The sequence below is a fragment of the Mastigoproctus giganteus genome, chromosome 2, assembly GCF_048544385.1.
Source record: "Mastigoproctus giganteus isolate SK-2022 chromosome 2, ASM4854438v1, whole genome shotgun sequence".
Lineage (NCBI taxonomy): Eukaryota > Metazoa > Arthropoda > Arachnida > Uropygi > Thelyphonidae > Mastigoproctus > Mastigoproctus giganteus.
This window is the reverse complement of record NC_143576.1, coordinates 160,660,704-160,683,515: the sequence shown is the minus strand read 5'-3', so window position 1 is coordinate 160,683,515 and position 22,812 is coordinate 160,660,704. Positions and strand designations below refer to the sequence as shown.

Sequence of the window (22,812 nt, the reverse complement as noted above, 5' to 3'; positions counted from 1 at the left end):
CCAAATTAATAGCTAATGATATACTAAACTGTTAGTGTTAGACATCCTTTTAGCAGTGAAAATCTAGCAGTGTTATCTGATAGAAAATAAAGAATAAAAATCATTTCCAAATACAGTGTATCACCCTTTACCAGTTAAAAATGTATGAAAGTATGTTTACAATGTGATGCTGATTGGAAAACCTGATACAATTAATGAAATTCTCAATAAATTAAATCACAGTTGGAATATACATGTGAATTCAAGGAAAGCTAGAGCTCAAACTCCTTAAACCTCGTTTTAGTCAGTTGAGGAACAATAATAACAAGGATTTATCATAAACTAACTAATAAAAGGAACTACTTCCATTTCAATAGTTATGGTTCATTTTCATATAAAAAATCCATTGTAATTGTCTTGTAGGGTTTTAGACACACATCAGAAACTCAGGGCATACTGTGCCATTGTATATTATGCCTTTACAAGTGTGCATCATGCATCCACTGGCTGATTTGCATGTCTGTGGGCTGAAAAATCAGAATAACTCACGGGGGGAACCCTGTGAGTACTTTCTTTCAGAATCCAACTTTGATATCCACTTTTACTGGATCCCTAGCCATGTAGAAAGGCATTGTATATTATGCCTTTACAAGTGTGCATCATGCATCCACTGGCTGATTTGCATGTCAGTGGGCTGAAAAATCAGAATAACTCACAGGGGAGGAACACAAAATTTAAACTTGAAACAAGTGATACAACAAGAAATTAGTTCAATGAGCATTTACAGACCAGTAATTTTATCAGACAAATGGAATGCAGTGTCTGTATTCCACAAAATTTCTTCTCTCACAAACAAAACACCTATTACAATGCAACTGCTACCACTTCCTCAAACATAAGTTCGACGTCCAGGCCCTCAACTAAGAGGTGGTCAAAGACCCAGATTTCTGAGTTCCTAGGGTAAAAGGAGGTCTTCTATTCTCTTTCTCCCCCTCTAATTCCATTATTTCCATCCCACCAAAATAATCCAAATAAATGACCCATGGATTTTTACATAAAAATACCCATGGTGCATCCTTTTGCCCCTTTGAAGAAGGATACTGAAACGTGTTCATCTCATTGTGATCTGATTCTTCATTTGATAATGTAGCTCTTCAAATCGATGGCATATTTGGTTTTGCTGGTGAATGCTGTTAATCTCTGAAACAATTAATGATTTTGTTCTTTTGGTTTTAATCCATATAACAGAAAGGTTTTAAGGGCCATACAATAATTATACTCTTGGGATGGATGTCACTTAAACTTCATATATGCTTTCCTTATTTAGTTTTATTTGATATGAGGTTTTATTTAGTTAAAATGCTTCAAGCTTGTTTCTAACATGTTGATACAGGCATTTGTTCCACATCACTATGATGTGTTCACAAAAGAACTGGATGCAAAATAATTTTGATATCATATATTGGATTTCAGAAAAGCTTTTGATACTGTTGCACATGGAAGACCACTGTACAAATTGGAGCAGTATGGCATTAAGGGCAAGTTGCTGCAATAGATAAAGGGATGGTTGAGTGGGAGATGGCAGAGAGAGCGGTAATCAATGGACACTGCTCTACGCGGACTAATGTTATTAGTGGAGTACCCCAGGGTTTGGTGCTGGGCCCATTGTTGTTTTGTGTATTTATTAATGATATCGATGAAGGTAGATCAAGGTTAATGTCAAAGTTTGCAGATGATGCAAAGGTTGGCAGGGTTATTAATAGCATTCTGCTGCTGCAGCAGGATCTGGAAAAGTTGGGTAAATGGGCTGAGAAGTGGCAACTGAAGTTTAACATCGACAAATGCAAAATACTGCATATGGGTAACAACAACTCCAGAGAAATGTACCAACTATGTGGTGTTACACTCAGGATAGTGGAGAATGAAAGAGACCTTGGGGTAATTGTGCAGTCAGATATGAAGTTTTCTGAGCATTGCAGACAGGCTGCCACAGTAGATCATGGGGTCTTGTCAATGATATACAGGAATTTTGCAAGCAGGGATAAGGAGGTGATTATCCCATTGTATAAGACAATGGACAAGCCACCCCTTGAGTACTGTATAGAGGTCTGGAAGCCTTATTTTAGAAACGATGTAGAGTTGCTAGATAGAGTATGAAGGGCAACAAGACTGGTGAAGGGAACAAAGGGGTGCTCTTATGAATAAAGGCTTAAGTTCTGCAAATTGTAGCTTCTGGAGACTAGGCGCCTGGAGGCAATATGATTGAGGTGTATAAGCCTTGACTGGTTTGAGCAGAGTCAATGCTTTTGTGATTCTTCCTCTTGCTCAGATTACAAACCTGAGGGAGCATAGATTCAAACTGAGGAAAGACAGTTGTAGAATAGATGTGTGGAAGTTTGCCTTTAGCCAGCTGGTAGTTGATTGCTTCCATCTGTTGTTGTGGAAGTTGGTAGCTTAAATAAATTCAAGGCAGAACTAGACAAACATTTGGAATGGATGGATCAGTGAAATGGGAAAGGTTCCCCCCCCCCCCTTTTGGCTGATTCTGTATAAGCTTGCTTTCTTACATGTGCCTCTACTAATGCTAATGACACATATAGTGGGGTCAGAAACAGAAGCACTTGTAACTGTTCAGCTCAAAATCTTCCTTCTTCCACTGACTTAGTTTCAAGTAGCTACATTTACACAGAACAGTGCTTCTAGTTCAATGAGAAGACTCAAAAAGCTCAGCATGCAACAAAAGAAATTCTATTCCAACAGTGTCCAGACATTAGTATGTAGTGCAAGAGGAAACCATATTGAAAAATGAAGTTTACAGTGGTTTCAGTTTAACTTTTTTTTTTGCTATTTTCATTTGAACTATTATATAATGTTACTCAAGGTTTCATTACAATTTTGAACAAGAGTAACAAATTTAACACTATTTGAAGACAAAATGTATTTATGTCAAATCATATTTAAAATATCATGTAAACCACAACAAACAAAATAGCATTAGTATGCTTGTTTTATATACATAAATAATTAATTCAAAAAAGGAACCACTTACTTTATACTGACAAATGGGGTACCTTTCCAGCAGGTACTGGTCAATTCCACAAACTTTCAAGAGGTAGCTTCTTTGGTGTTCCCGTGCACTTTGCTGTTGTTGCTCTTTTGTCATTTTCATACATTTCAATTTTTTCAGAATAGCTTCCTGTGTAATACTCTCAGGAAAAGAGTCTTTAGCAACCTTGACAGTATATTTCTGCTTTTCTCCAGTAATGGACAATACCCACACACAAACAATGACTAGACCTACATTAAACACACATACAAAACACTATTTTAAAGCATGTTCTCTCTCTCTCTCTCTCTCTCTCTCTCTCTCTCTCTCTCTCTCTCTCTCTCTCTCTCTCTCTCTCTCTCACACACACACACACACACACACACACACACACACACACACACAGTGAATAAGAAAAGGTCATATTTAAACATGAGATCCATTTTACATAAAATGGATCTCATGATTAAATATGATCTTATCTCATATTCAAAAAACGTTTAATACAGCTTAATCTTTTAAAAACCTTGAAATAATGGAATTAATGTGGTGAAAGGAATTCTGCTCCAAATTTGGACTGACGTGTATACATGTTAAGTAACAAAGCAACTAAAGCCATAAGGCATCAGTATATTTTGTTTGTTTACTGGATAAGAAACAAGATTTTCTGGGAGGAAAAACTGCTACCCTTGCCTAAAACTGAATAACCCAATCACATTGTGAAAAAAGGCCCATACAAATTTCTTGTATCACCAATGGGATTCAAACTTGGACTTTTTTCATCCAGTGTGTAGAGGACAGTGATCATACCAACTATACTACCCACAAGGGTTAGGTTGATGCTAAATTCCTTGAACACTTTACCACTTTTAATTTTATGTTTTCAATCAGATTAGCCAAAATCTCTTATTTTTTAAAAAATCTGATGAAGGTGAAACATGTGTGACTTACATTTATAAACATTAACCCTCTGGCTGGCATGCCAAAAAAGGTAACATTAACAGGTTCAGTCTGTTGCACTGAATTAAACACTTTATTTTTTTGGGAAAAAAAAGCAATACTTTAAACTTGGACATTTTTTTTTTTTTAATGCTGTTCTTTGCTTTGAATTCAACAGATGCAAGAATGAAAAACATATTTAGTAAGCAAGTTGTCTTGAAATACAGTCATTAGCTGAGTGCATGACCTTAACTTATCATATATAACAAGAATTCAAAACAGCAAGTATACATCATTAACATATATCAAAAAAGGAAACACGCACAGAGGAGAGCCCATAACTAGGCTCAAAGGATGAAGCACATTCAACTGATACCGATATAAAAGGTAAGTTATACTATCTAATAGAAAAAGAGAGAATGCCATGGATTCATAATCTGTAAATTAATAAAGAAAATCTATCCAAGGCATTCAAGAAGTCAAAATAAACAGCATAATTTGTGTACCTGATTCAGTTCTCAATCTAATACAATTAGAAAAAATTTGAAATTTAAGACTATTGATCACTTGGCAAATGCAAAACAAACAATTCACAGTTTAATTTATAGCTGTGAACTCTTTATAGCATTTATAGTATTTCCTATGGAAAAATAAAAAAAAAAAAAAAACTTGCAACATTGTGGATAAAGAGAACGACTGCTCCATCTAAATACTTGACTATTTTTATTATAGAATTATTTCAAGAGTATAACACATATGCCAAAGTATCATATGCCCTTAGTGAATATATATTGTAAAACTAATTTTTTCACCTTTGTCAAGTTTTTTTTCGAGGTTAGGTGGCAACTGCTTGGAGCTCTCAACTTCAGGAGGATATATATAAGAGGCTTGACTTTCCTCAGCGCCTGACTCTCTCACTTCTACTGCTTCTTTACACACATGCAGTATACTACGACGGAATTCTATAACTTCGAGATCCTTCATCTCATCAAACTCATGAACAGGCATTCCTATGGCAAGACCTGTTTTAGAAAGAAATGTGAAAAAATATTTTTCCTATTAGAATAAGAAATCTTTATTTTAAATTAAAGTGAAACATGGTACACCCTGCAAGCTTCATGAAAATCATTAGTTCTATGATGCAGCCTCTCATTATTCAATTTAAACAGTTTATAACCTATACTTATAACATGAAACTGGTTACCATTACCCACATGCAAATTATTATAATCTTACTTTTAAATTACCACAATCAATGTAACAAAAATTAATCAAAAAGTATACACTGTCTTCATTTTTTAAAAGTAATCCCAAAAGTCTGCTAAGACCTGTAATAATTTTGGCAGAATGAATGAATGGGTTGAGATTGATTTGGTAGTTGTTGGCGCATCAGCTTCTGTGGCCATATTGCACCTCCAAAGGTTTTTGCAGTACAGTGATCCAAGCCCGAGGCGGGAATCGAACCCGCGACCTTTGGGTTGCCGGGCAGGTACTTTACCCACTCGGCTAGCCCAGTCGGCAATGGGTTGAGAACAAATCTCATTAACAGTGATGTTGAATATCATTATTTCTTATGAAATACAAAGGAGGGTCATTTCAAAGAAGGAATATAATGAGGAGATGAATAAAAGAGAAAAATTAGTTTTGTGGAGCTGAACCACGAATCTTTAATGACTGGTTGCATGTTACAAGATGTTTAGAAGTGAGTAGTACATTCCAACTATGATGAAAAGTATCCATGAAATATCTATATAATGGACATTCAGCAGAACCTGAATGAATATAAGGAATCAGAAAAAAATAATTTCATAATTTTTTATTATCTAATTAGTGAGAATAGTAAAGAAGAGGATATAACGACTAGTGTCTAAGGTTTCCATGGACCACATGTTATGACAAGCTGAAAGCTTGAAGCAGCGGGAGGATGGAGCTGGGTTGATTCCTCAACAGTGAGTTGAGGAATCAACTTCCTCAACTCACTGTTGAGGAAGTTGATTATGACCTCTTGTCATGTACTAAAATTAAAATGACAACAATTAGGTATTTCAGTTTTGATATCAAACTTGAGGGAAAGAGGTGATCCTGTGAAAAAAGTTGGTAGAAGCTACAGCATCTGGTAGCCGGTCAATGCTTAAGGGCAATCTTGTGGGAAGTGAGGTGTAAAAATCTAAAAAAAAAAAAAAAAAAAGTCAAAACAACTCTAATGCATATGTTCTTTATCTCAAATGTACAGAGGAATATGTACTAATTTTCACTGTGCTAGTTATATTACAGGAATGCATAAGTGAAGAAAACAATATCATTCCAAATAAACCTAGTCCACATAGATTTTAAAGTTTTTAAAATTCATGGTGTTTCTGGATGTACTTTGAGTGCTAATTCTAAAAACTGAAGCCTTATTGGTACTTATTGGTACAGGTTTTTACAAACAGAAATGTTTGTATTAGTAAAATAATAAGAGGAGTTTACCTCAATATAGTGCGTAGAACACTTCTCAATATAGTGCGTGGAAGTGTTCTATGCACTATATTGAGGTAAACTCCTCTTATTATTTTACTAATATTATTATCAACGTAGAACATATTGAGTAGTACGGCTCTGATTCATACTATCAAACAGAAATGTTTGTAAAAACATTTCTTAAAAATATTTTGTAAAAACAAATCTAAGGTAAAGAAAGCCAACACGAGAACCACGGGAAACTTTTAGCGGTCAAAAGCATTTCCCAGTACTGCAGCTTCTCCCTGCATTCTTGGTAAACAGATGGTGTGTGTTATTGGCAGTGGCAGTAGAAGTCAATAACGATGTATTGATTAGTTTTTTCAGATAATCTGAGTTCATGAGTGGGCTGAAATTTGCTTATGGGTACACCCTCCAGACTGTCTCAGTCTTAGGGTGTTTATCCCTCCACCCATAGCTCTCTCTCTCTCTCTCTCAGAGAAGGCCTGATCATGATTTTTCATTCCTGGCTGAAGATAAGAACTACTTCCTATCAGGATGAGAACTTTTACAGGCTTTTTTTGTTGCACTACTGCCTAATCAGTCAGTTTATTGCATGGTTTTCCTTTATGAAAGTTTTTTTCATCCAGTGAAACAGACTGAACCAGAATATATACAATTTAAAAATTTGACATACTGATGGCTTAATTGCTTCAGCTCAATTTCAAAACAGGTTAAAAAGCACAACAGGCAAAGGCAGTTCTGTGCTTTTTAATCTGGTCTTTGCTCATGCCATTAAGATATTGATCAAGCACTCTGAGGAAATTTTAGTTCTGCACTAAAGAAGGAGCCTCCGGGCAGTGAAAGAAGTATACATAATGTTCCTTGAAAATAACATTCCCATGTTATTTTCAAGGAACATAACAAATTTTCAGTATTGGTGAGATGATACACTCTCTCCCCTTACTGCATGAATGTGCAATGCCAATTCTTTGAGGACAACAATCAAAATGCAACATGTTCATATGATTGAGATGTTTCTGATACAAGAATTAACTTTTTTTTTTACTGACTTTGAAGAATCTGCCAACCCTTCAAGACCATTTTGCATAAAGGATGATACTTTACCAATTTCCTTTTCTCCTGTTAAATGTATGATGAGAAAATGAGATACAGGAAGCAGTCAGCTTCTGTTCGTCACTCCTTATTACTTGTTTTGTTTAATTCGGTTCATTGCTCAGGTGGGTACCTGGTAGAGGCCCCAGAGGAAGAAGAAATCACTCATACTAATAGAGTAATAAATCACTCACACTAGTAGAGTAATAAAATTTAGTATCTTTAAGTCTTCTTTCCATTCACGATGGAGCCCTATAAGGGCTCCATTGTGAATGGAAAGAAGACTTAAAGATACTAAATCCTGACCTGTGAACTAGCATGTACTGTGTATGCTAGTGGGATGCCACAGTTATCTAGATACTAAACCTGTACAGGGGCTTAGAGGGGAACAGGTATCCTGTGTGTTATCAGACACTCAGCCTAAAACACTGATGGATCCAATATCTCTCTATTACAGAAGATTTAGGAGAAGTCCGGTTGGCCTGCCTCCCTAAAATCCACTCATGCACACCTTCTCGATGGTAAGCCCTGTTACGTCACTTAGGTGGCAACGAACGTGTAGAGTGGTTCTCTTCAAGATGCCTGGTCAGCGTGAAGAGGAAAAGACCAAACCCTCCAGCAATGAGAGCACAACAATACAAATGGCCCTCAGTCCCCAGCAGCTTTCACTCTCCCTCTTACGGCAGCAAGAGGATCAGAGTGGAAGCAGAGGGTGCTAAGAATCTCTGGGTACGACCAGGCTGCCATGCACGGAAATTGAACTTGGCCTGTTATAACGTACGATCACTCATCGGTGAAGACAGGATATTAGAGCTGGAAAAGGAATTAGAAAATGTGAATTGGAATATCATCGGTTTGGCTGAAACAAGAAGAAGAAATGAATAACTTATAAGTTTATCAAGTGGAAATCTGCTGTACACTAATGGAAACAGTGAAAGGAGTGAGGGTGGAGTTGGGTTTCTGGTCCATAAAGATTTTAAAAACAACATTTTGGAATTCAAAAGTACATCACCAAGGATGTCAAGACTAATATTCAAGATTTCTAAGAGGTACAAGCTAAAGATTATAATGATTTATGCACCAACATCGAGCCATGATGATGAAGAGGTTGAAGAAATGTACACTGAAATTGAGAGTCTTCTAGATGAGCAGAAAACCCAATACACTATTATTATGGGGGACTTCAATGCTAAGGTTGGAAAAAGGCAAAACAGTGCAGAAAGAGGAACTATAGGAAATTTTGGAATTGGTGAAAGAAATAAAAGAGGTGAAAGACTTGTGGAATTTGCAGAATCTCAAGGACTGTCAGTAATGAACACTTTTTTCAAGAAAAGGGTGAACAGAAAGTGGACATGGAAGAGTCCAAATGGATTAACAACTAATGAAATCGACTTCATCCTCACTAACAGAAGATATATTGTGAATTAATACATAACTTGATACGAAAGTTATATAAAGGGATTTCGCAGATAACACTCGTTACTGAAACGTAAATATTTCGTAGATAACACTCGTTACTGAAACGTAAATATTCCGTAGATAACACTCGTTACTGAAACATAAATATAGCGTTATAACTGTGTTTGGATACAAGTTTAGGATTTAATTTTGTACAGAAATTGAAATTTTATTGAAAGTAAATCTAAATCATGACTCAAACCAGAGCAGCAAAGCAAAGGGCTCAAGCTAATGGGAATGCTGTGGCCCAGGGGAGAACTGAGGGGGGCAGTTGTCCTCTGAATCACAGCCTTGTAAGATGCACTATTTGCTTGATGTTTGCGGAGCAGTCAAGTATGGGACATGATACTGCCATGGGGGATGTCTTTGTGTGTGTGCGATGCAAGGAGTGTAAGGAGATAAGGCGACAACTCAGCGTTGTTATGGGCCTATATGAGAGCTTGAAGGATAGGGTGGATGCCCTCGAAGGATTACAAGTGAGGGGCCCATCAAGCTCTCAGCTGCCCACACCAATGCCAGAGCTTGCACTTGGTCATCGCGGAACACAGCGGCAACCCCCAAGGCAGAATGCGCTGGTCCCAAAGGAACTAGTAGTTGTTGGTGACTCTATTGTCAGGGAAACGGGAAACATGCTTTGTAAAAAGGATAGGTGGAATAGGACCAGGGTATGTCTGCCAGGGGCAAAAGTTGATGACGTTGTAGAGCGGATATCATCTTTTAAGGGCACAAAAGGTGATATAGTTGTACACGTTGGCACTAATGACATTAAGAGTAGGAGACCGGCGGAATTACTTGACAAGTACAGGTCACTGATGAAAAAAAGCAGTGAATTAGGGTTGAAATTGAAAGTGTCTGCAATTCTGCCCAGACACGATAGGAGGGAGTATATGATGAGAGCCCTGTCAATCAATTCGGCCCTGGAAAGATTGTGCAGGGCTCAAGGGGTAGAATTTTTTTCAGCCTGGTCTGTACTTGTTAACAGGAGAGACTGCTTCTACAGGGATGGGATACACTTAAATAGAAAGGGTGCAAGAATGTTTGCTGATGCTATCGAGGCAATGTTAGGTGGGTCGGAAAACTGCTAGATTGGGGGGATACAAGGACTAATAGATTAACAGTAGCCACTGGCAGAGGTGAAAGTGATTCTTGCACTGCTTCTATTGGAATGAGCCGCAGCCTGGAAAATAAGATGCAGGATATTTCAGAGACTGCTGGGAATCATTGGGGTACAAGTAAACACATGGGTTGTGTTAGGGTAGCTAAGAAAAAGAACAGGTGCATGTATACTTGTGTGTACACCAATGCTAGGAGTTTAGTAAATAAATTTGATGAATTTGAGGTATTGCTCAAAACATCAAAGGCAGATATTGTGGGGATTTCAGAGACGTGGTGTCACACAGATATAAGAAATGCAGAACTGGAATTTGGGGAGTACAATGTGTACAGAAAGGATAGACAGGATAGGAAGGGAGGAGGGGTTATGCTATTAATTAAGAAACACATAAAATCCAAGGAAGTGAAGCCAGTCGACATCGCTGGACAGTGCAGTGTCGAGTCAGTTTGGTGTGACATAAGCATTGGGAGATCAAAATTGAGAGTAGGAGTGTGCTATAGGCCTAATGACTCTGATGAGTATAATAAGAAACTGTTCGGAGAAATAGAGTGGGCCAGTAAATCAGAGAGTCTTATAATGGGGGATTTTAATTTCCCAGATATTGACTGGAATTTGGGGGCTGGTCACTCACACAGTAGCAAGGCTTTTGTGGATTTATTGGATGATTGTTTTCTACATCAGCATGTTCGGGAGGCAACTAGAGGGAGTAATACTCTTGATTTGATTATCAGTAGTGATTCTTCATGCATTCAGAATCTGCAGATAAATGAACCACTTGGTGGCAGTGATCACAGTGTGCTGAAGTGGGAGTTACTCAAAGAGGTAACTACCATTAGGGGTAAAGGGAAGGGGTATTGCTTTCGTAAAGGCGACTACAATGGACTGAGACAGTATTTAAATTCTATACAGTGGGATCAACTGATGATATTGCCAACAGCAAATTCAAAATGGGAAGCATTCAAAGAACTTATCGTGGAAGCTACTAGGCTTTACATACCAACTAAGAAATATTGTTCAAGGTTTAGGCCTAAATGGTTGTCAGATGAACTAATGAGGCATATGGCAGAGAAGAAAAATGCATGGGATACATACAAATTAACACGTGACACGGATGCCTATGATAGATACAAGTTGATCTGTAACCAAGTTACAAAGGAGGTTAGGCAGGCGAAGGCAGATTACGAGAGATCCTTGGCAAGGGATGCGAAGAAAAACAGCAAAGAGTTCTTTACTTATGTAAACTCTAGAAGGAAGGGGATGAATCAGATTGGTCCACTTGAGATCGATGGGTCAACTGTTGATGACCCTGCTCGGGTAGCTAACAAACTAAATGAATATTTTGCATCGACATTCACACATGAGGAGTTATTCAGCGAGGGGAATGCCAGAGGTGTATTCAACTCTAGCAGTAAGCTAGAGAATCTTGTAATAACTGAGAGCAAAGTGGAGGAGAAATTGTTGAAGATAAACACAAGAAAGGCACCTGGGGTGGATGGGATCTATCCAGTTATATTAAAGGAGGCAGCAAAGGAGGTAAGCAAACCCTTAGCCATAATTATGAGAGCTTCCTTGGACTCAGGGGAGGTACCCATTGACTGGAGATGTGCAAATGTGACCCCAATTCACAAAGGGGGATCAAAGGCTGACACAAGTAATTATAGACCTGTGAGTTTAACTTCTGTTCCCGGAAAATTAATGGAGGCACTGGTGAAAGAAGCACTGCAGGATCATCTAGACAAGACTTCAGTTATAGCTAGGACACAGCATGGTTTTGTTAAAGGGAAGTCTTGCCTGACCAATTTGATTGGATACTATGATGCAGTCACAAAAGAACTGGATGCAGGGAATAACTTTGATATTATATACTTGGATCTTAGAAAGGCTTTTGATACTGTTGCACATGGAAGACTGCTGCACAAATTGGAGCAGTGTGGCATTGGAGGCAAGTTGCTGCTATGGATAAAGGGGTGGTTGAGGGGGAGAAGACAGAGAGTGGTAATCAATGGACACTGCTCATCGTGGACTAATGTTATTAGTGGAGTCCCTCAGGGTTCAGTATTGGGGCCTTTATTGTTTTCTGTATTTATAAATGATATTGATGATGGTATATCAGGCTTAATGTCCAAGTTTGCAGACGATACAAAGGTTGGCAGGGTTGTCAAGGACACTACTGACACTATGCTGCTGCAACAGGATTTGGAAAGGTTGAGCAGATGGGCTTCGAGGTGGCAAATGAAGTTTAACATTGACAAATGTAAAGTACTACATATGGGAAACAGCAACCCCAGAGCAACGTATCAACTCTGTGGTACTACACTGACAGTGGTAGAGAATGAAAGGGACCTGGGGGTGGTGGTGCAGGCAGATATGAAGTTCTCTGAGCAGTGCAGACGAGCTGCAAGAGTAGCTCATGGTGTATTGTCAATGATATATAGAAATTTTTCTAGCAGGGATAAGGAGGTGATTATTCCCTTGTATAAGGCAATGGTCAGGCCACACCTAGAGTACTGTATACAGGCCTGGAGGCCTCATTTCAGGAAGGATGTAGAGCTGCTGGAACGAGTACAGAGAAGGGCAACTAGATTGGTGAATGGGACAAAGGGGTTCTCTTACGAAGAAAGGCTTAAGTTTTGCAAATTACAGTGTCTGGAAACTAGGCACCAGCGGGGTGATCTGATAGAGGTGTACAAAGCCTTGAATGGTTTGAGCATGCTCAATGCTGATGGGATTCTTCCTCTAGCTCAGAAAAATCACCTGAGAGGGCATAAATTCAAATTGAGGAAAGACAGATGTAGGATAGATGTGCGGAAATTTGCCTTTAGCCAGCGGGTGGTTGGTGGGTGGAACAGACTTCCATCCCTTGTCGTGGAAGTTGATAGCCTAAATAAGTTTAAGGCTCAGCTGGACAGGTATTTCGAACGAACAGAGGGGTGAAGTGGAAGTGGTTATTTTTATTTATTTATGTTACTTTTTTTTTTTTTTTTTTTTTTGGCTGATGCTGCATAAGCTTGCTTTCTTGCATCAAATGCCTCTACTAATGCTAATGCTAATGCTAATGCTAATGATGTTACCGTCCTGAATAAGGTAAATGTTGGAAGTGATCACAGAATAGTAAGATGTACACTTGATATAGATGAAGGAAAGGAAAGAAAAAACTGACTCGAGTAAATAATACAAAGGTCTTTGAAATAACAGAGGAGGAGAAAAAGCAGTATGTACTGGAACTTAAGAACAAGTTTGAGCTTCTGCAGACTGCTCAGGACCAAGATATCGACGAGGAATATTACAACTTTCTGAAAGTGATAAAGCCCAAGAAACTTATAGGGAAACAGAAATCCAAAGAAGAAAAAATTAGTCAAGAAACACTTGTCATGATGAACCAAAGACGACAAATGAAAAGCAAGAAAAACACTGACAGGAAGAAAATTGAGTATACTGAGTTATGCAAAGCCATTAGAAAGAGACTCAGAGAGGACATAAGAAGATTTAACACAAGAAAAGTAGAACAAGCATTAAGGGAAAACAAAGGATTTAAATCAGCAGCCATGAGCAGTAATACAGAAAGACAAATGATACTGAAACTGAAGAATAGCGATGGTGTACTTATAAACAGCAGAGAAGGCATAATTCAAATAGCAGAAGACTACTATAGAGAATTATACAAGGAGCGAGGGAATGATACCAGCAGTGGGGAACATGGATTGCAAAGTAGCAACACATACGACATACCCGATATTCTTCCTGATGAGGTAGAACATGCATTGAAGAAAATGAAGAATCAGAAAGCCCCAGGGGAAGATAAAGTTACTGTAGAGTTGTTAAAATTGGGAGGAAGAGACATAACACAAAAACTGGCAAGGCTCTTCACAAAGTGCATTAGAAAAGGTGTGATGCCTAAGCAGTGGAATAATGCAATCATAGTTTTGCTGCATAAGAAAGGAGATAAATCAGAAATTGGAAATTATAGACCAATTAGCTTGTTATCCCACATCTACAAGTTGTTCACAAGGGTCATTACTAACAGATTAGAAAGAATATTTGATGAGAATCAACCGAAAGAGCAAGCTGGCTTTAGGACAGGATTCTCAACACAGCTAATGGAGAAAGAAAATGAATATAAAACACCATTATTCCTGGCATTTGTGGATTATGAAAAGGCATTTGACTCCATACAGCATAAGGCAATGTTCCGGGCACTGGAAAGACAAGGCATAGATACCCCACATATTATGATATTGAAGGAAATATATGAGAATGCTACATCCTTTATTAGACTAGACAAAGACAGTAGCAAATTTAAAATCGAGAAAGGAGTTCGACAAGGAGACACAATATCTCCGAAGCTGTTTACTGCTGCCCTTGAGGAAGCTTTCAGAAGATTAGACTGGTCGCAGAAAGGAGTCAATGAGAACGGAGAGTACCCAAACCATTTACGATTTGCAGATGACATTGTGGTCATAAGCCACGATCCCAAAGAATTAGAGGAAAATCTTAATCATGCACAGTTAGTAAGGATTCTGGACTAAAGATGAATATGGCTAAAACAAAAGTAATGATGAACAAGTATGCCACGGAAAGGGAAATAATGATTGAAGGAGCAGTAATTGAAAAGGTGGAGTCATATACTTATCTGGGACAAGTTATTACCTGTAATAATGATAAATGGCTGGAAGACAAGAGAAGAATAAATTTTGGATGGATAGCATTCAGGAAATACAGTCACATACTGAAGAGCAATATCCCAGTTTGTCTGAAACGTAAAATAATGAATCAATGTATACTCCCCACCATGACTTATGGAAGTGAAACTTGGGCACTCACCAAAAGAATGGAAGAGAAGCTAAGAACTACACAGCGAAGAATGGAACGAATTATATTGGGAATAAGACTGTTAGATAAGAAGAGAAACACATGGATTAGGCAGCAAACTCAAGTAAAGGACATTCTTATCAAAACTAAAGAACTAAAATGGTCTTGGGCAGGACACATAGCTCGAAGACATGATGACAGATGGACTAAGAAAATAACAGAATGGTACCCAAGAGGAGCTAGAAGAAAACCTGGAAGACAAAGGTGGAGATGGATAGATGAAATTCATGAGTTTTTGAGTAGTAAATGGATGGCCAGTGCTCAAAACAGAAGGAACTGGAAAGTTGCTGGAGAGGCCTTCATCCTGCAGTGGATTGAAAATGGCTGATGATGATGATACCTGTACATCCAACAGGTCTTGATCCTGTCCTAGACCAAAGGGAAGGAGACCTACAGGAGTCCAGTTGACCCTAGCCAATGGATATGTCAGACGACTGATTCTGAATGGGCCAACAGAGGACCTTCTGTTTTGGCCAAAGCAGGAACTGAAGTGGTGTATAAAGCTGCAAACACTTGATTCTAGCAATGGTGATCTAGCCTGAGCAGAGAGAGAGAGAGATAGAGGCAAAGTTCTTGGCAGAAGCATCCATAATCTTTGAACTGCTTCATATTATCTATCAATCATTGTCTTGATCGCTCCTCCTCACCTTTGTGGCTGTGTCATATGCTGATGGTGAAAACATTCAGGAGCTGGTGTGGGCATTGGATCTCGGTGATGCTAATCAGAAAATTCAGTAGCACCACTATTACTGGGAATTCCCCTCACCAAGTACAGGTGTCCATACTGAGGAGAAGCGGTGAGGAGGATATGGCAATACACTGCTAGTCTTTTAATAATTATGTTTAAGATTATGGACTTTAGAAATGGGAAAAGACAGAATACCTATGCCGGGATGGAGGGAAAAATTTTTTCAAAAATTTGTAAACTCTTCTGATCATAATGGAGTATAAACAAGAACATTTATTTTAGGCTTGACATAACTGAGTGGTCAGGAGCAAGAGAACAATAGCACATGCTTTTTGAGTGGACTGTGGTTCAAGCCTACATCATCATCAGCCATTTTCAATGCACTGCAGGATGAAGGCCTCTCCAGCAACTTTCCAGTTCCTTCTGTTTTGAGCACTGGCCATCCATTTACTACTCAAAAACTCATGAATTTCATCTACCCATCTCCGCCTTTGTCTTCCAGGTTTTCTTCTAGCTCCTCTTGGGTACCATTCTGTTATTTTCTTAGTCCATCTGTCATCATGTCTTCGAGCTATGTGTCCTGCCCAAGACCATTTTAGTTCTTTAGTTTTGATAAGAATGTCCTTTACTTGAGTTTGCTGCCTAATCCATGTGTTTCTCTTCTTATCTAACAGTCTGATTCCCAATATAATTCGTTCCATTCTTCGCTGTGTAGTTCTTAGCTTCTCTTCCATTCTTTTGGTGAGTGCCCAAGTTTCACTTCCATAAGTCATGGTGGGGAGTATACATTGATTCATTATTTTACATTTCAGACAAACTGGGATATTGCTCTTCAGTATGTGACTATATTTCCTGAATGCTATCCATCCAAAATTTATTCTTCTCTTGACTTCCAGCCATTTATCATTATTACAGCTAATAACTTGTCCCAGATAAGTATATGACTCCACCTTTTCAATTACTGCTCCTTCAATCATTATTTCCCTTTCCGTGGCATACTTGTTTATCATTACTTTTGTTTTAGCCATATTCATCTTTAGTCCAAAATCCTTACTAACTGGGCATAACTGATTAAGATTTTCCTCTAATTCTTTGGGATCGTGGCTTATGACCACAATGTCATCTGCAAATCGTAAATGGTTTAGGTACTCTCCGTTCACATTGACTCCTTTCTGCGACCAGTCTAATCTTCTGAAAGCTTCCTCAAGGGCAGCAGTAAACAGCTTCGGAGATATTGTGTCTCCTTGTCGAACTCCTTTCTCGATTTTAAAATTTGCTACTGTCTTTGTCTAGTCTAATAAAGGATGTAGCACTCTCATATATTTTCTTCAAAATCATAATATATGGAGTATCTATGCCTTGTCTTTCCAGTGCCCAAAACATTGCCTTATGCTGTATGGAGTTAAATGCCTTTTCATAATCCACAAATGCCAGGCATAATGGTGTTTTATATTCATTTGCTTTCTCCATTAGCTGTGATATTACGTGAAGGTGATCCATAGTTGAGAATCCTGTCCTAAAGCCAGCTTGCTCTTTCGGTTGATTCTCATCAAGTATTCTTTCTAATCTGTTAGTAATGACCCTTGTGAACAACTTGTAGATATGGGATAACAAGCTAATTGGTCTATAATTTCCAATTTCTGATTTATCTCCTTTCTTATGCAGCAAAACTATGATTGCATTATTCCACTGCTTAGGCATCACACCTTTTCTAATGCACTTTGTGAAGAGCCTTGCCAGTTTTTGTGTTATGTCTCTTCCTCCTAATTTTAACAACTCTACAGTAACTTCATCTTCCCCCGGGGCTTTCCGATTCTTCATTTTCTTCAATGCATGTTCTACCTCATCAGGAAGAATATCGGGTATGTCGTATGTGTTGCTACTTTGCAATCCATCTTCCCCACTGTTGGTATCATTCCCTCGCTCCTTGTATAATTCTCTATAGTAGTCTTCTGCTATTTGAATTATGCCTTCTCTGCTGTTTATAAGTACACCATCGCTATTCTTCAGTTTCAGTATCATTTGTCTTTCTGTATTACTGCTCATGGCTGCTGATTTAAATCCTTTGTTTTCCCTTAATGCTTGTTCTACTTTTCTTGTGTTAAATCTTCTTATGTCCTCTCTGAGTCTCTTTCTAATGGCTTTGCATAACTCAGTATACTCAATTTTCTCCCTGTCAGTGTTTTTCTTGCTCTTCATTTGTCGTCTTTGGTTCATCATGACAAGTGTTTCTTGACTAATTTTTTCTTCTTTGGATTTCTGTTTCCCTATAGGTTTCTTGGGCTTTATCACTTTCAAAAAGTTGTAATATTCCTCGTCGATATCTTGGTCCTCAGCAGTCTGCAGAAGCTCATACTTGTTCTTAAGTTCCAGTACATACTGCTTTTTCTCCTCTTCTGTTATCTCAAAGTCCTTTGTATTATTTACTCGAGTCAGTTTTTTCCTTTCCTTTCCTACATCTATATCAAGTGTAAATCTTACCATTCTGTGATCACTTCCAACATTTACCTTATTCAGGACGGTAACATCAGTCACAATATATCTTCTGTTAGTGAGGATGAAGTCGATTTCATTAGTTGTTAATCCATTTGGACTCTTCCATGTCCACTTTCTGTTCACCCTTTTCTTGAAAAAAGTGTTCATTACTGACATTCCTTGAGATTCTGCAAATTCCACAAGTCTTTCACCTCTTTTATTTCTTTCACGAATTCCAAAATTTCCTATAGTTCCTCTTTCTGCACTGTTTTGCCTTTTTCCAACCTTAGCATTGAAGTCCCCCATAATAATAGTGTAGTGGGTTTTCTGCTCATCTTGAAGACTCTCAATTTCGGTGTACATTTCTTCAACCTCTTCATCATCATGGCTCGATGTTGGTGCATAAATCATTATAATCTTTAGCTTGTACCTCTTAGAAATCTTGAGTATTAGTCTTGACACCCTTGGTGATGTACTTTTGAATTCCAAAATGTTGTTTTTAAAATCTTTATGGACCAGAAACCCAACTCCACCTTCACTCCTTTCACTGTTTCCATTGGTGTACAGCAGATTTCCACTTGATAAACTTATAAGTGATTCATTTCTTCTTCTTGTTTCAGCCAAACCGATGATATTCCAATTCACATTTTCTAATTCCTTTTCCAGCTCTAATATCCTGTCTTCACCGATGAGTGATCGTACGTTATAACAGGCCAAGTTCAATTTCTGTGCATGGCAGCCTGGTCGTACCCAGAGATTCTTAGCACCCTCTGCTTCAACTCTGATCCTCTCGCTGCCGTAAGAGGGAGAGTGAAAGCTGCTGGGGACTGAGGGCCATTTGTATTGTTGTGCTCTCATTGCTGGAGGGTTTGGTCTTTTCCTCTTCACGCTGACCAGGCGTCTTGAAGAGAACCACTCTACACGTTCGTTGCCACCTAAGTGACGTAACAGGGCTTACCATCGAGAAGGTGTGCATGAGTGGATTTTAGGGAGGCAGGCCAACCGGACTTCTCCTAAATCTTCTGTAATAGAGAGATATTGGATCCATCAGTGTTTTAGGCTGAGTGTCTGATAACACACAGGATACCTGTTCCCCTCTAAGCCTACATGACTGCTAAATACAATTAATGACTGAATTGGTGATTTAGTGTAAATCATCATTTTTAATGTACTGTACATAAAAAAATTGTTTAAGATGTGTAATGTACATACTGTATATATTAAATACAGTAACAGCAGATCACGCATAAATAATAGTTGTAAGTTTGATTTCTGTGAAATTTGCTATTAACAAGAATTAAAACAATCTACCCTAAGTTCTAATCCCAACCAGGAAAGAATTGTTACACATTCATGAAATTAATATCATATAATAATCAATTTATTTTATATTTATATTCAAATTTTTCTTCTGATTTATTTATCTTCTTTATCATTTTAAGAAACTGAAAGGTGACCCACTATACCATTAAAAATTGGGAAATGGACAAACTGGAAGTGAGAGTAATCAAGTATATCAACAAAACAAGGGCCTAAATCCACAAGCCATTTATGCTGATGGAGAACTTCCTTGGAAGACCCCTTTATATGCCACTGTTAAGAGTGAGTTGAATTTCACCAGGGAGGGTTTCTGATGTCATCACTTTAAAAACCATCATCATCAGCCATTTTCAATCCACTGCAGGATGAAGGCCTCTCTCCAGCAACTTTCCAGTTCCTTCTGTTTTGAGCACTGGCCATCCATTTACTACCCACAAACTCATGAATTTCATCTATCCATCTCCGCCTTTGTCTTCCAGGTTTTCCTCTAGCTCCTCCTGGGTACATTCTGTTATTTTCTTAGTCCATCTGTCATGTCTTCAAGCTATGTGTCCTGCCCAAGACCATTTTAGTTCTTTAGTTTTGATAAGAATGTCCTTTACTTGAGTTTGCTGTCTAATCCATGTGTTTCTCTTCTTATCTAACAGTCTGATTCCCAATATAATTCGTTCCATTCTTCGCTGTGTAGTTCTCAGCTTCTCTTTAATTCTTTTGGTGAGTGCCCAAGTTTCACTTCCTTAAGTCATGGTGGGGAGTATACATTGGTTCATTATTTTACATTTCAGACAAATTTGGATATTGCTCTTCAGTATGTGACTATATTTCCTGAATGCAATCCATTAAGTTCCGGTCAACCCTTCCTATCTCTTCCATCATGCAGTATGATTGATGACTTTTGAGGTTATGATGAACGTCGTGGCGAGATCCAATATTCCTTACATTTCAAGGGTACAGCTCTAAAACGGTGTTCGCAGGCCGGCCGCTAGTTAGTACACCGGACCGAACCTATTGGTAACTCTCTAGGAGGCTTCCGGATCAGCTAGTGTATAATCTTGCTACCTCTACTCTGCCAGATAGTGACTGGAGGGAGTCCGAGTAGTGTGTATGCGGGGAGCATTGTCGAGGCCACGTTATGTCAAGGATCTGGGTATATTCTTACCACATGTATGCCATATCCAAAAATTTCATTACTTCATACAGCATGTCCCACCACTTTTTCTTACTATTGAATACACAATGAATTGTCAAACTAATAGAGCAAGCTTATCTGCGAAAAGATCTAAACCTCCCAAGGACTTCCTAATTCCTTTCACAAATATACGTGGTCTCAATTCTAATCTCAACGATGTCCATTTCCACTTGCAGTCTGCCAAACCCCATGTACTTTTTCTGACAGAATCTCAGTTATCAGTTGATTCAACTACTGCTCATCTCAGATGCCCAAATTATTCGCTGTATGATTACTTTCGCCTGAAAGGTGGTACTTGTGCATATGTCTGTTCTGATATTCCCTGTCAGAGACTTGGCAATTTGGAATCTCCTCTCTTTGATCTTCTCTGGCTTAAAATCTCTCTACCGCATTGTGTCAAATTCATCTGTTGTCTCTACCGTTCTCCCAACTCCACTAATCACTTGGAGATCTTTGACTTCCTCTCTTTGCAACTTGACTTTCTCCAGTCCAACTTTCCTAACAGTGAGGTAATTTTCCTTGGTGATTTTAATGTTCACAACTCCAGCTGGCTTCCGTTTTCTAGTCACACGGACCCAGCAGGTCGAGATGCTGAGGCTTTTGTAATTACTAATGACCTAGCACAGATTGTTCATTTACCTACAAGAATACCGGACAATCCTAATCATACAGCCAATACGCTTGATCTTTTTCTCACAAACAACCCTTCTAAGTACACGGTCGAAGTGAGAGGTCCTTTAGGCACTTCAGATCACAACTTGGTGATTGTCTCTTCTCCAATGGAACCTTTATCTCATGGCTATTCCCAACCTCGTGTTGTTTGGCATTACAAGAATGCAAAATGGGATGACCTGCGAGACTTCTTTTCTTCTTTTCCTTGGTCGGATTACTGTTTCAAAACTTCTGATGTCAACGTTTGCTCAGACCGTGTCAGTGAAATTATTCTTGAAGGAATGGAATCCTTTATCCCACACTCCACTTTAAAATCTCGCCCTTTATCTAAACCTTGGTTTTCCAATAAATGTGCTAAGGCTGTCCAAGAGAAGAACATTGCATATCATAATTGGCTTGTTTCTAATTCTTCAGATTCATTTTCTGCCTACACCAAAGCTCACAACAATTGTAAAGCAGTTATTAATCAGTCCAAACTAGAGTTTGAAGAGGCTAAGAGTAGAAAACTTGCTTCTTGCCCTAATGGTAGCCGAGCATTCTGGTCTCTTGCCAAAGCTATTGGCCGCAACTTTTGCACATCTCTGCTCCCACCTCTGTCCAAACCAGATGGTTCTGTTGTCACTTCAGCCAAGGATAAAGCTGACCTGATAGCGTCCCATTTTTTTTCCAGCTCATGTATTAATGATCTTGGTAAAACACCTCCCACCATTCCCAACACGCTCCATTCAATGCCTCCTGTGGTCTTCTGTCAAAAGGATATTAGAAGGATTTTGATGAATCTTGATGCTAAGAAAGCTCCAGGTCCCGATGGTATTTCTCCACTTGTTCTCAAAACCTGTGCTCCTGAACTTGCTCCTGAACTTACTCCTATTCTTTGCTGCCTTTTTTCACTTTCTTATTCCAAAGGTGTTTTTCCTTCTGCTTGGAAATTTGCTCATATCCAGCCAGTTCCTAAAAAGGGTAACAAATCCCTCCCATCCAATTATCGTCCCATTGCAATTACTTCTACTCTTTCTAAAGTAATGGAGAAATCAATTAACCGCCAACTCTTAAAGCACCTAGAAACCTTCCGTATGATCAACGATCGCCAGTATGGATTCCGTCAGTGTCGATCCACTGGTGATATTCTGGCTTATGTTACCCATTTATGGACTAATTCAATGGAAAGGTTGGGTGAAACACAAGTAGTTGCTCTTGACATCTCAAAGGCTTTTGATCGTGTTTGGCATAAAGGTTTTCTAAACAAGCTTCCATCTTATGGTTTGCCAACTGTTTTTAGTAATTAGTTATCCAGTTTTCTCACTGATCGCTCACTGAGGGTGATGGTAGATGGCTCTCTGTCTTCTAACTTCTCCACTAATGCCGGTGTCCCCCAAGGTTCAGTTCTTTCCCCCACTCTTTTCCTCTTGTATATCAATGACCTTCTTCCGTTGACTGGAAATCCTATCCATAGTTTTGCCGATGATAGCACATTGCATTCAACTTTCCATTTTGAGAAACCTTTTCCT

General features: G+C 38.6%; 1 protein-coding gene across 3 annotated transcripts in view; it reads right to left on the bottom strand.

The window, feature by feature from the left end:
- LOC150089705 (phosphatidylinositol 4,5-bisphosphate 3-kinase catalytic subunit alpha isoform-like) overlaps window positions 1-22,812 on the bottom strand; it is a 291,320-nt gene that overhangs the window by 186,727 nt on the left and 81,781 nt on the right. For all 3 annotated transcript variants that reach the window (XM_090389607.1, XM_090389609.1, XM_090389608.1), the window contains exons 4-5: window positions 4,777-4,986; window positions 3,029-3,276 (exon numbers count right to left, since the gene is read on the bottom strand). In XM_090389607.1, the coding sequence (XP_090245733.1) occupies window positions 3,029-3,276; window positions 4,777-4,986 (458 nt within the window). The remainder of the gene's footprint in view (window positions 1-3,028; window positions 3,277-4,776; window positions 4,987-22,812) is intronic.